The following is a 13,972-nucleotide window of genomic DNA, read 5'->3' on the forward strand; positions in this document are numbered from 1 at the left end:
TAAAATCACTGGCCACTAGGAGCGCCACCTCTGGGTGAGCATTTTCTTGTTTGCTTATGGCCCTATAAAGCACGTTGATTGCGGTCTTAGTGCCAGCATTTGTTTGTGGTAGTAAGTAGACAGCTACGAAAAATATAGATGAAAACTCTGTAAATATTTTGAACAAAAAGTTGGAACGCAACAATTTACAGAGTTACAGTTCATGTCAGGAAATAAGTCATTTGAATTAAATTCATTGGGCCCTAATCTATGGATTTCACATGGCTGAGAATACAGATATGCATGCATCTGTTGATTACAGATACCTTTAAAAAAAAAGATAGGGGCTTGGATCAGAAACCAGTCAGTATCTGGTGACCACCATTTGCCACATGCAGCGCGACACATCTCGGTCGCGTATAGTTGATCAGGCTGTTGATTGTGGGCTGTGAAATGTTGTCCCACTCCTCTTCAATGGCTGTGCAAAGTTGCTGGATATTGGCGAGAATTGGAACTCGCTGTCGTATACGTCGATCCTGAGCATCCCAAACGTGCTCAATGGGTGACATGTCTGGTGAGTATGCAGACCATTGAAGAACTGGGATTTCAGCTTCCAGGAATTGTGTACCAATCCCTGCAACATGGGGCCGTGCATTATCATGCTGAAACATGAGGATGATGGAGGCGGATGAATGGCACAACAATGGGCCTTAGGATCTAGTCACGGTATCTCTGAGCATTGAAATCATCAATAAAATGCATTTGTGTTTGTTGTCCCTAGCTTATGCCTGCCAATACCATAACCCCACCGCCACCATGGGGCACTCTGTTCACAACGTTGACATCAGCAAACCGCTCGCATACACATGGTCTGTGGTTGTGAGGCTGATTGGACATACTGAAAATGATGTTGGATGCGGCTTATGGTAGAGAAATTAACATTCAATTATCTGGCAACAGCTCTGGTGTATATTCCTGCACTCAGCATGCCAATTGCACGCTCCATCAAAACTGGGGCGTTGTGTGACAAAACTGAACATTTTAGGGGCCTTTTGTTACCAGCACAAGGTGCAGCTGTGTAATAATCATCATGCTGTTTAATCAGCTTATTGATATGCCACACCTGTCAGGTGGATGGATTATCATGACAAAAGAGAAATGCTCACAAACAGGGATGTAAACAAACTTGTTCACAGAATTTGAGAGAAATAAGCTTTTTCTGTATATGGAACATTTTGGAGATCTTTTATTTCAGCTCATGAAACATGGAACCAAGACTTTACATGTTGCGTTTATATTTTTGTTCAGTATAGTATGGTCTACAGCTTATTATGAGGTATTGCGCATCAGCTGTTGTTAACAAAGAGACATACACCACTTCCCCTCTGAGTTTGCCCAACGTTGCCGTTCTGTCCTGCAGATTTTAAAGATTATTAAAGAAAACAGCTGGATGTATATTATCCATGTCCTTGTTCAGCCACGACTCTGAGAAGAATAGGATATTACAGTTCTTCAGATCACGTTGATAGGATAATCTCGAATGAAGCTTGTCCAGTTTACTCTCCAGTGATTGCACATTTGCCAATAGAACGGAGAGTAGAGGCGGGTTACTTGTTGAAGTGTTCTGACAACAAATCTGAGAAATTTGTTGAGATTAAAATAGACTATGCCAAGAGAATCTTGAGGATGAAAAGTGCTTGGAAGGTTGGTGTTCAGTATGTGTTTTGAATTTATACACATGGTTACAAGAGGGTTTAAAACGTTCTTTGACCTCGGTCAGTCTGCAGCGGTCAAAGCCTTTGATCTCTCTCTGTCGGAGATGTTCATTAGGCACCAAACATAAGAAAATGTAGTTGAACAGGGAGGTAGTTACACTTGTACACTAAGAAGCGCACATTTTGTTTTACAAGGTGACTTGTGTTACCATGGCAATTCAATTTGAGTGCTCAGATTTGTCACCAAGATTACTTTTTGAATGATTCATTCACGACATTCACACAGGAAATTAGTGCAAAGCGACATTGCGATACACTGATCCAATTCCCCTCAATTATAAATAAAACCGATATGTATCGAGGACTGAGGGGGTGGACACAGCAGATTGATAGACACTCATATGCAGTCCACAATCCACATCCTTTGACCATCCAGTGCAACCCAATACAGAGACAGTCACCACTGCCAAGAAGACTCCCTTCAACTTCTGCTTGTCTAACTATCTATCTACAGTACATTCATTCAAGGGAGCATTGCTTCCTCTTCTGTCCTCTTTTTTTATCTTATGAAGTTTGACTCTTTTTATGCCCTCAATGCTTTATTAAAACCCACTTGTCTTGCTCTGGCCCTGTGGCCTTTTTCGCCGCACTTCACCTCCTGTCCTCCGGGGGGCAGCATGAGTGAAATGTCGGCAGCCTGTGCAACTAGCCCCTCTGCCTACGCCAAGGCCCTCACCGTCTCCTCAGCCTCGGTCCGCCTGCGCCACCAGAAGGCCGCGTCCCTGTCGGCTTCGGGCCACACCTGCCGCCAAACGCTGCCACCTACCGATGGCGACTTCTTCAGGCCTAAGTAAGGGGCTTCCCACCCTGCCTCCCAGGGGTTCAACCAGGGGTCCTCCTCTTCCCAGGGGCCACGTTATGTCTGTCTGCTCGTCTCTCTAACCTCGATTTTCCATCCCCCTCTATGTCCCCACTTTTTCTCTCTAGCGCCCTCTGACCAATCTGAATATTTCCCTCCCCAACACTCATCCCGTGTATCTGCCCTCTTCTCATTCCGTTAGCTCCACCCCCAAAGCATTTTTTTCTTAACACAGAGAAGGATTGTGTCCTCTCTCTTCCCACTAACTTACCCCAATGTCTTTGGTCCAAAGTAGTGCTAGCCAAATCTCACCTGACAAACAAAATCCCTAATGGAGCAAAGATGAGTAGGATTGTGTCCTCTCTCTTCCCACTAACTTACCCCAGTGTCTTTGGTCCAAAGTGGTGCTAGCCAAATCTCACCTGACCAACAAAATCCCTAATGGAGCAAAGATCAGTAGCTGCATTAAGGTAATTGGCCCTAATGTCCTAAAACTCTGTTTAGGTTCCCTTTAACTCTTTAGTCAACTAAACAATAAAAACGTGTGTTTCATCATGATGTGGTTGATAAAGTCGTAGCTAACCAAAACCAACCGACTTGACATCTGCTGCTCTTTCAGGTACTCGTTCACACAGAACAGGGTGATGGTGTCCCCTCTTTTGAATGTAAATAACCTGGAACCTTGTCTGCTTTAGCCAACTCTTTGGCTTGCGAAGAAAACAGGCCGTGACCCAGGCTAAAATATGTGGTCTTGACTCTTAATTTCCCTTTCCTCCACCCACGTTTCCTCCCCAGCACGTCGACGACGTCTGGCCAGCGGAACCCCGGTGGCTCCTCCACCCACAGCATCAGCAGCGGCGCCACGCCCCCCGACAGGCTGCGTTTCCCCCGCGGCACAGCCAGCCGCAGCACCTTCCACGGCGGCCAGCTGCGGGAGCGTCGCACGGCCACCTACAACGGCCCGCCGGCCTCACCCACGCTGTCGCATGACGCCACGCCCCTCTCGCAGTCCCGCAGCCGAGGCACCACCAACCTCTTCACCAAGCTCACCTCCAAACTCACGCGCAGGTAAGCCAAAGCCACACACGGTCGGAATAAACCACAGTTTGTATGCAGTTTTCAGCACTGGGGTTTGAGATCTGTACTTTTTGGTTTCTTCACTAGCCTGTATAATATGAATTTATCCATACCCTATTTCACTCGTCATTCTTTAACCTCTAGCGTCGCGCAAACCCGTATCCGGGAGCGTAATCATAGCCTCAAGCTCATTACCATAACACAACGTTAACTATTCATGAAAATCGCAAATGAAATGAAGGAAATATATTGACTCACAAGCTTAGCCTTTTGTTAACAACACTGTCATCTCAGATTTTCAAAATATGCTTTTCAACCATAGCTACACAAGCATTTGTGTAAGAGTATTGATAGCTAGCATAGCATTAAGCCTAGCATTCAGCAGGCAACATTTTCACAAAAACAAGAAAAGCATTCAAATAAAATCATTTACCTTTGAAGAACTTCGGATGTTTTCAATGAGGAGACTCTCAGTTAGATAGCAAATGTTCATTTTTTCCAAAAATATTTTATGTGTAGGAGAAATCGCTCTGTTTTGTTCATCACGTTTGGCTAAGAAAAAACCCAGAAAATTCAGTCATTACAACGACAAACTTTTTTCCAAATTAACTCCATAATATCGACAGAAACATGGCAAACGTTGTTTAGAATCAATCCTCAAGGTGTTTTCACATATCTATTCGATGATAAATCATTTGTGGCAGTTGGGTTTCTCCTCGGAAGGAAACAGAAAAATACATGCAGCTGGAGATTACGCAATAATTGCGACGGAGGACTCCAAGCGGCCACCTGGTATATGTAGTGTAAAATGGTCAATCTTCCAATGATATGCCTACAAATACGTCACAATGCTGTCGACACTATGGGGAAACGACAGAAAGTCTAAGCTCATTCGTGGCCCATTAACAGCCATATAAGGACTCATTGAAACATAGCGCCTTCAAAATCTGGGGGTACTTCCTGTTTGAAATTTCATCTTGGTTTCGCCTGTAGCATCAGTTCTGTGGCACTCACAGACAATATCTTTGCAGATTTGGAAACGTCAGAGTGTTTTCTTTCCAAAGCTGTCAATTATATGCATAGTCGAGCATCTTTTCGTGACAAAACATCACGCTTAAAACGGGAACGTTTTTTTATCCAAAAACTAAAAGAGCGCCCCCTATATCAAATAAGTTAATAAGGAGCAATAGTAATGGTGTTAACTCTGCCATGGTTCGTTCATCAAAGGCTTTTTTGACGTTTTTTGGGGATACACAGAACATTTGGTTTGTGGTAAACACAGGCTTAGGAGATATTATGCGTTTTGTTCTATGAGATAATCTTCATCAGCTGACGTCATTTTTTGTGAATTTTTAAGCATTTATGTTTTTTGTTTTATTTTACCTTTACTTAAACTAGGCAAGTCAGTTAAGTATAAATTCTTATTTACAATGACGGCCTACAATGTTTGATATCTCTCACTTCTCTTTGAAGTCCTGCACATTTGTTTATACATTTCCACCCCCCTCTTCGGTAAGAATAGTCTAAGAATTATATTTGGATTATGTCTCAACGCTCTGTCATATGTAAAATGGCTTCATTACTTTTTGGGGCTTTTTATTTATTAGACTAATAAAGACCCTCAAGTTTAATCTGAAAAGTAATTTAACATTTAAGTATTCTTTAATGCATTCATTGAATGTTTTTTTTTTCTCACACTTTATCCTTTCCGTAGCTGCTGTTCAGGTTTTTCTTGGACCAGATTTGAACACCTTAGCTCTATAATAATACTATTCTAGGGAAGCTGCTATTACCCATTATCCAAGCTGTCTGCAATCTGCCAGTAACAGATGCTAGCAGCCAAGCTCAGACAAGATGTCTCAGCTACTGATCTGTATTATGCTGCCCCCCCCCCCCCCCCCACAAAAAAAATGGAAATGTCAAACGATTTTCTAATTTGATTCTTTAAAAATAGAAATAATTTTTAGTACAACTTTTGACTTGGTATATTTCTTTCTTCTTTATTTTTTATTTTTTATAGAAACAAGTCATTCAGGTTTACCAAAAGGTAGGATGACCCCACCAATTGGCTTGGTGTGCAATTAATCAGAAACACTTAACTAATTGGTAAACTGTGTGGACTTTTTAACCCTGTGTGGACAAAGAGCTTTATTAAAATGCCTGAAACTGACTGACCTCTTGGCTCCATGAGCCCTAATCACAGTACAATTGAGCATGTCTAAGACCTTTTTATGTTTTCTTATCGGTTTTTGAGTTTAACCAGCCTACAGACTCTACTAATCACCCATGCATGGCTCTCTACTGAGCTGGTCTGTGCACAATCACTAATGGGAATGCTTGACAGATGTTTATTTATTGTTTAAGGTCTTGTGTTGGTTTTACATGTGCATATGTCTGCACAACTACTGTACCATACAAGGCCTTCATGACTGTACATCAAATGCATACAAGTTGGTAAAAAGTTGGTGGTAGCCATTTTCTAATTTGGCAGTAGCTAGCATGATGGTGTTCAGGCAGAACCCTCACTTTTGGTGACTTTTATTATTTTTATGAAGATGTTACCACACTTTATGAATAAATTAATTTAGGGGTACTCTAAGGGGTCAGTTCTAAGCCCTATGGAAATACATTTTTACCCCCCAAAAATGTATTTTGTCATTTGTAATCCTACTGAAAACAACATTCTTTAGTAGAAGCATTTTATGAGCTAGCCTGTGCTTTTTTACCTTTCATCTCGGACGCAAGGGACCCACTGTATTTTTTCTTCATTTTTCTTCTTGGACAAGGTAACAAACTTCTTGGTTGTGTAATTTAGGGTACCCTACTGGGCTCTAAATGTGGCTGCCGTTCGAGATGATGATTGAGAGGTGTTTCGTTGCAGGATGAAGTTCAGGTACCAAATCCATAAAACTGTAGAGAATTCCTCCCCGTCGTCTCTCTTCACGCATTGGTGTCCCTGAAAGCTATCCAAGCTATGGAACTTGTCCATCAATTTTTCCTTGATTTGCCCTTATCCACCTGGCTAAGCAACTTGTCCCTCAATTTCTCCTTGACTTGCTAGATGATAGCCCAGCCCTTATCCTAGCCCAGTCCCTATCCTAGAACTGGTAGATGATAGCCCAGCCCCTATCCTAGCCCAGTCCCTATCCTAGAACTGTTAGATGATAACCCAGCCCCAATCCTAGAACTGGTAGATGATAGCCCAGCCCCTATCCTAGAATTGGTAGATGATAGCCCAGCCCCTATCCTAGAACTGGTAGATGATAGCCCAGCCCCTATCCTGGAACTGGTAGACGATAGCCCAGCCCCTATCCTAGAACTGGTAGATGATAGCCCAGACCCAATCCTAGAACTGGTAGATGATAGCCCAGCCCCTATCCTAGAACTGGTAGATGATAGCCCAGCCCCTATCCTAGAATTGGTAGATGATAGCCCAGCCCCTATCCTAGAACTGGTAGATGATAGCCCAGCCCCTATCCTGGAACTGGTAGACGATAGCCCAGCCCCTATCCTAGAACTGGTAGATGATAGCCCAGACCCAATCCTAGAACTGGTAGATGATAGCCCAGCCCCTATCCTAGAACTGGTAGATGATAGCCCAGTCCCTATCCTAGAACTGGTAGATGATAGCCCAGTCCCTATCCAAGAACTGGTAGATGATAGCCCAGCCCCTATCCTATCCCAGCCCCTATCCTAGAACTGGTAGATGATAGCCCAGCCCCTATCCTAGAACTGGTAGATGATAGCCCAGCCCCAATCCTAGAATTGGTAGATGATAGCCCAGCCCCAATCCTAGAATTGGTAGATGATAGCCTAGCCCCTATCCTAGAACTGGTAGATGATAGCCCAGCCCCAATCCTAGAACTGGTAGATGATAGCCTAGCCCCTATCCTAGAATTGGTAGATGATAGCCCAGGCCCTATCCTAAAACTGGTAGATGATAGCCCAGCCCCAATCTAGAACTGGTAGATGATAGCCCAGCCCGAATCCTAGAACTGGTAGATGATAGCACCTGTCCCAGAACTGGTAGATGATAGAATGTGTGACTTGCTTTGCTTATGTCCACTCACTCTTATATTATACTAAATCACATACAGATGGAACGGACAGATGCTGATATACTGGGCTATAGGGAAATAGCCAGTTCCAGACAGGCACACAGAGTAGTAACTCTTAGAATCAGTTCCAAAGGGCCTTTTGATGCTCTGCAGTTCACTGCAGTCTAGTCTAGCTCTATTAACAACCATTTCTAGTGTCCTGCCTCTCTTCAGGGGGACCCCACCAGGTCTAGTGTCCTGCCTCTCTTCAGGGGGACCCCACCAGGTCTAGTGTCCTGCCTCTCTTCAGGGGGACTCCACCAGGTCTAGTGTCCTGCCTCTCTTCAGGGGGACCCCACCAGGTCTAGTGTCCTGCCTCTCTTCAGGGGGACTCCACCAGGTCTAGTGTCCTGCCTGTCTTCAGGGGGACTCCACCAGGTCTAGTGTCCTGCCTCTAAAGGGGGACTCCACCAGGTCTAGTGTCCTGCCTCTCTTCAGGGGGACCCCACCAGGTCTAGTGTCCTGTCTCTCTTCAGGGGGACTCCACCAGGTCTAGTGTCCTGCCTGTCTTCAGGGGGACTCCACCAGGTCTAGTGTTCTGCCTCTCTTCAGGGGGACTCCACCAGGTCTAGTGTCCTGCCTGTCTTCAGGGGGACTCCACCAGGTCTAGTGTCCTGCCTGTCTTCAGGGGGACTCCACCAGGTCTAGTGTCCTGCCTCTAAAGGGGGACTCCACCAGGTCTAGTGTCCTGCCTCTCTTCAGGAGGACTCCACCAGGTCTAGTGTCCTGCCTCTCTTCAGGGGGACTCCACCAGGTCTAGTGTCCTGCCTCTCTTCAGGGGGACTCCACCAGGTCTAGTGTCCTGCCTCTCTTCAGGAGGACTCCACCAGGTCTAGTGTCCTGCCTCTCTTCAGGGGGACTCCACCAGGTCTAGTGTCCTGCCTCTTCAGGGGGACTCCACCAGGTCTCGTGTCCTGCCTCTCTTCAGGGGGACTCCACCAGGTCTAGTGTCCTGCCTCTCTTCAGGGGGACTCCACCAGGTCTAGTGTCCTGCCTCTCTTCAGGAGGACTCCACCAGGTCTAGTGTCCTGCCTCTCTTCAGGGGGACTCCACCAGGTCTAGTGTCCTGCCTCTTCAGGGGGACTCCACCAGGTCTAGTGTCCTGCCTCTCTTCAGGGGGACTCCACCTTGTCTAGTGTCCTGCCTCTCTTCAGGGGGACTCCACCAGGTCTCGTGTCCTGCCTCTCTTCAGGGGGACTCCAGTCTATCCAGCCCATATGGGGCACATGTGGGATGTGTGAAATGTACTCCTCAGCCTGAAATGTACCCACTTACCTGAGCAAATAGCTAGCTTTTCACATGGCGCCGACTGTTAAGACTCTTCAGGAGAGTGGTCACGTGTGCTAGCAAGGCAGAGGTCACGAGTTCGCGCTGTTGGGCCAAATCGTGAGGAAGTGGTACTCACTAAGCAAGCAGCGTGACATCATCTTTACACAGAGATAGGGCTCCTTCTGTTTAAGCATCAAACAAACCCTCCTCTCTTTCTCCTTGTCTTTTCTCACACAGCCAACTAGGCCCAGCACTCCCATCTGCATGACTCCAACTGAATCTTCTTAGATGTGTTTGTTTCTTCTGTGTACGAGAGTGTGTGTGTGTCTCTGTCTGTGTGAGAGGGTTTGGTGTGTGTGTGTGGGTCTACGTCGATCTGCACTTTATCTATGTATCTTTAATGTGTCTTGCATCTTTTCATCTGAATACACACATTGCTGCCTGCACGCCTCGACCAAAATCCTCTATAAATGGACCGAGAATGTACATGGTAATAGAGCTGAATGCCAACAGGAAGTTCAACACTGACCCACAGCATCTGACGGGGTGCTTTAGTTTCATTACACCTTACAGAACTTCTCTGCTGTTAATCTTATAGTTCTACTGGTGGTGTGACATGTCCAGCTACCAGACCTGCCATTAGGAATGGTCCAGGTGTAGATAGAGGTTAACACTGCCAATACAGAATATTTTCCGGTCTGTTTTCATCTCTCTCGCTCTCCTTTCTTAATATCTCAAATTAAAAAGCTTTTTTTCCCCACCTGCTGTATCAGTACTTTGGATACGCTCCCTTTTTTCCCCACCTGCTGTATCAGTACTTTTGATCCGCTCCCTTTTTTCCCCACCTGCTATATCAGTACTTTTGATCCGCTCCCTTTTTTCCCCACCTGCTATATCAGTACTTTTGATCCGCTCCCTTTTTCCCCCACCTGCTATATCAGTACTTTTGATATGCTCCATTTTTTCCCCACCTGCTGTATCAGTACTTTTGATCCGCTCCCTTTTTCCCCCACCTGCTATATCAGTACTTTTGATCCGCTCCCTTTTTCCCCAACCTACTATATCAGTACTTTTGATCCGCTCCCTTTTTTCCCCACCTGCTATATCAGTACTTTTGATCCGCTCCCTTTTTCCCCACCTGCTATATCAGTACTTTTGATCCGCTCCCTTTTTTGCTGTATCAGTACCACCTGCTGTATCAGCACTTTTGATCCGCTCCCTTTTTGCTATATCAGTACCCACCTGCTGTATCAGCACTTTTGATCCGCTCCCTTTTTTCCCCACCTGCTATATCAGTACTTTTGATCCGCTCCCTTTTTTCCCCACCTGCTATATCAGTACTTTTGATCCGCTCCCTTTTTTCCCCACCTGCTGTATCAGTACTTTTGATCCGCTCCCTTTTTCCCCCCACCTGCTGTATCAGCACTTTTGATCCGCTCCCTTTTTCCCCACCTGCTGTATCAGTACTTTTGATCCGCTCCCTTTTTTCCCCACCTGCTATATCAGTACTTTTGATCCGCTCCCTTTTTTCCCCACCTGCTATATCAGTACTTTTGATCCGCTCCCTTTTTTCCCCACCTGCTATATCAGTACTTTTGATCCGCTCCCTTCTTTCCCCACCTGCTATATCAGTACTTTTGATCCGCTCCCTTTTTTCCCCACCTGCTGTATCAGCACTTTTGATCCGCTCCCTTTTTTCCCCACCTGCTGTATCAGTACTTTTGATCCGCTCCCTTTTTTCCCCACCTGCTATATCAGTACTTTTGATCCGCTCCCTTTTTTCCCCACCTGCTATATCAGTACTTCTGATCCGCTCCCTTTTTTCCCCACCTGCTATATCAGTACTTTTGATCCGCTCCCTTTTTTCCCCACCTGCTATATCAGTACTTTTGATCCGCTCCCTTTTTTCCCCACCTGCTATATCAGTACTTTTGATACGCTCCCTTTTTAACTGGAATGTAAGATCTGATTTCCTTTCCCTTCTCTCTTTCTATCTGTTCTATCATGCCCCTCCCCCCCAATATCCAAGAGGCCCGGCAGAGTTTGAGAGAAACGGGAGGTTGGAGAGCTCAAGGTGAGATGAGATGCCTAAAATCCTCTGTGTTTACTTCCATCTCACCCACAACCCCATGTATTTTTTGATTAAATATTTTTATTTAGCTGTACAGTCAACCCAGCCCTCTGCTTAGACACGCTGGGTCTCCACTCCAGGCGAGCCTAGGGATTCGGGGCCTATCTGGATCAGATAGATTACTCTTATCTCTTCAGCTACATACGGTGCTGAAGGTGTACACTGTTTTATCTGTGTAGACATACTGTCATACAGGCTTCCATAGGACCTTTATTACTCAAAGTAGACTTTCTCACCTGCAGTGTGGATAGGAGTCCAGCAGAGGACAACTCTGACTCTCCCTACATTTTTCACTCCTTTTTTTCTCGCTGACATCTTGTGATGAAACAGATTAGAATTTTAGTCCATGGCATTACCTTGTCCATTTAGAACTGTTCTGGTTGAAGATAATGCTCTTTCCCATGTGTTGTAATTGTTTTGAGTAGTTGAGAATGTAAATATCGTCTGCCTTGCCTGCATGCAGAACTGAAGTCTGCATTGTTTTGTGCCTGACGTTAGATGTAATGTGAAATTGCATTGTTTTGTGTGTTTGCTGCATGACTGCCTGTTGAAAGAACACAAGAGTGCCCCCTGCATGGTGGTGGGGTGTAAATGCATGAATGATGTTAAAATGACTTGAGAATCTGTCAGCACTGACTCCTTGTGTTGTGACTCTGATGTTGTACCATGTAAGATCTTCACAGGTAGACATGTCTGAACAGGGTGACCCAGTACACACATTCGATCTTGTTACATATTCAGTCACACTGATGCATTCATGTAAAACTCACTTCTGCCGAGACACACTCCTCTAACTACACATACCCACACTCACCCTCAATCCCCCACCCACAGTCACCCTCAATCCCCCACCCACACTCACCCTCAATCCCCCACCCACACTCACCCTAAATCCCCTACCCACACTCACCCTCCATCCCCCACTCACCCTCCATCTCCCATTACCACATCTCTAACTAACTCTCCTCTTTCCCCTGTCCTCTGTGCTCACTTCCTCTCTATCCCCTCCTATCCCCTTCTCTCCTCTTGCCGCTGGCAGTCGCAACATGTCAGGTGATCAGAAGGAGGACCAGCAGCAGCTCCAGCAGCATCCTCAGCCCCCTCACGGCCAACACCCCAAGGACACCAAGCCGCGCTCCCTGCGCTTCACCTGGAGCATGAAGACTACATCGTCCATGGAGCCTCACGACATGATGCGCGAGATCCGCAAGGTGCTGGACGCCAACAACTGCGACTACGAGCAGCGCGAGCGTTTCCTGCTGCTGTGCGTGCACGGAGACGGCCACGCTGAGAGCCTGGTCCAGTGGGAGATGGAGGTGTGCAAGCTACCGCGCCTCTCGCTCAACGGTGTGCGCTTCAAGCGGATCTCGGGCACGTCCATCGCCTTCAAGAACATAGCATCCAAAATTGCCAACGAACTCAAATTGTAGGTCCTCCTAGGGATATGAGGGGGGGGGGGGGGGGGAGTGTTTACCACGCAGGTAAAATATTGCGGTTCAAAACTGACTAAAGCAACGTAACGTGGGGAAAGAAAGCATTTTGAAATGGACTTGAGTCAAGTCGAATCTGAACGAGCTGTACAGTCGTTATAAAAAATTAAAAAACATAAGTAGCAGATCTACGGATTTCCTCCGAGACACTTACAAAGTATGTATTGAAAACGATGTATAGCTTTAGGCAATAATTTCCTGTGTCTTTGGAGCATTATCCTTATTATTATTATTATTATTATTATTATTATTATTATTGATGATGTAACAGGTGGTCTTGAGCTGTCGCGAACGTTGGTCTGAAATTGACATGTTCTTTGGGTCTTGTTTTATTGATGAATGCACTATTGCATTGTCTCCTTTGTGGCTCTGGAAAATACCTCTCAAATGGGAGTTTAAACTCATACAAGGGAGGGAGAGAAGTGGAGGAGGAACACAAAAACTGACCCCCTCCCGCTGTTACAAGTACCCAGAATTCCTCTTGCAAGGAGAATATGGCTGCCAGATATGACTGGTTGGAATAGTTAGGCTTGCTAATAGGGCTGCCAGATATGACTGGTTGGATAGCCTAGCTAATTGCACAACAAGTGACTGTATTATTGTTAGCACTGTCAAACTGATTTTGACAGTCAATTGCGCTCTCTCCCATTTACTTAACCAACCTCTACACATACACACAGACTTTCATTCTATGATTTGAAGCAGTTGATCATCAGTGTTCATCTGTGTGGTTACAGTATAAATGCAATGTATGGACTCAGCTGGTCAAGCACCTGCTGTATGGGGTCACCCACCACAGAGAGCAGGGGCTGGAGGAGGCCGGCGCCGCGACAACGCACTTTGGCAGACCCCTGCTTCAAAACAGGGGAATGTTGCCAAGTATCATGGGACTTTGATTCATTTGCTACAAAAAAAAAGTATTCACAGAAATAGGGAAGATTTTCCTTCCTGGCGTATATGAATATTTAGTGGTTTTTCCTTTGATGTTGTTCCATTTTTTTTTTTTTTTTACGGTTATCTTCTCAGATGTTACTGAAATGCCCCCCGGTATCTGGTCCCGCCCACCCGGGCCCACGGGCTGAGTCAGATGCGGTCGGCCATTCCTGGGACACAAAAGTTCAAAGTTCAACCATGGCTGTTTTCAGGCCTCCAGTATTCACTCCCATCCTCATATAAACATTGGCACTATTTGAAATTTTTTCTGGAATGTAAATAATGTACCTCAGTTTGGCAACAGCTGTATAATGATATACTTCCCCTTTTCTGTTACGAGACGGGAGCTGTGGAATTAACGTTAACTCATTCGTCCCTGGGTAAGGTTAACCAGTGTCTCCATTAAAACACCTTAAAAATGA

The 13,972-nt window shown here is 45.5% G+C and overlaps 1 protein-coding gene across 15 annotated transcripts in view; it reads left to right on the forward strand.

The window, feature by feature from the left end:
* The window catches only part of LOC139414927 (MAP/microtubule affinity-regulating kinase 3-like), a 109,986-nt gene extending 96,014 nt beyond the window's left edge, over positions 1 to 13,972 (forward strand). For 3 of the 15 annotated variants that reach the window (XM_071162573.1, XM_071162560.1, XM_071162562.1), the window contains exons 15-18: positions 2,371 to 2,544; positions 3,349 to 3,621; positions 11,026 to 11,070; positions 12,167 to 13,972. In XM_071162573.1, the coding sequence (XP_071018674.1) occupies positions 2,371 to 2,544; positions 3,349 to 3,621; positions 11,026 to 11,070; positions 12,167 to 12,557 (883 nt within the window). In that variant the 3' untranslated portion in view covers positions 12,558 to 13,972. Of the gene's footprint in view, positions 1 to 2,370; positions 2,545 to 3,348; positions 3,622 to 5,650; positions 5,678 to 6,445; positions 6,524 to 11,025; positions 11,071 to 12,166 lie in introns of all 15 variants that reach the window. The other 12 variants (XM_071162566.1, XM_071162565.1, XM_071162568.1 and 9 more) reach the window with 9 other exon arrangements.

This window comes from Oncorhynchus clarkii, chromosome 8 (genome assembly GCF_045791955.1).
Source record: "Oncorhynchus clarkii lewisi isolate Uvic-CL-2024 chromosome 8, UVic_Ocla_1.0, whole genome shotgun sequence".
NCBI lineage: Eukaryota > Metazoa > Chordata > Actinopteri > Salmoniformes > Salmonidae > Oncorhynchus > Oncorhynchus clarkii.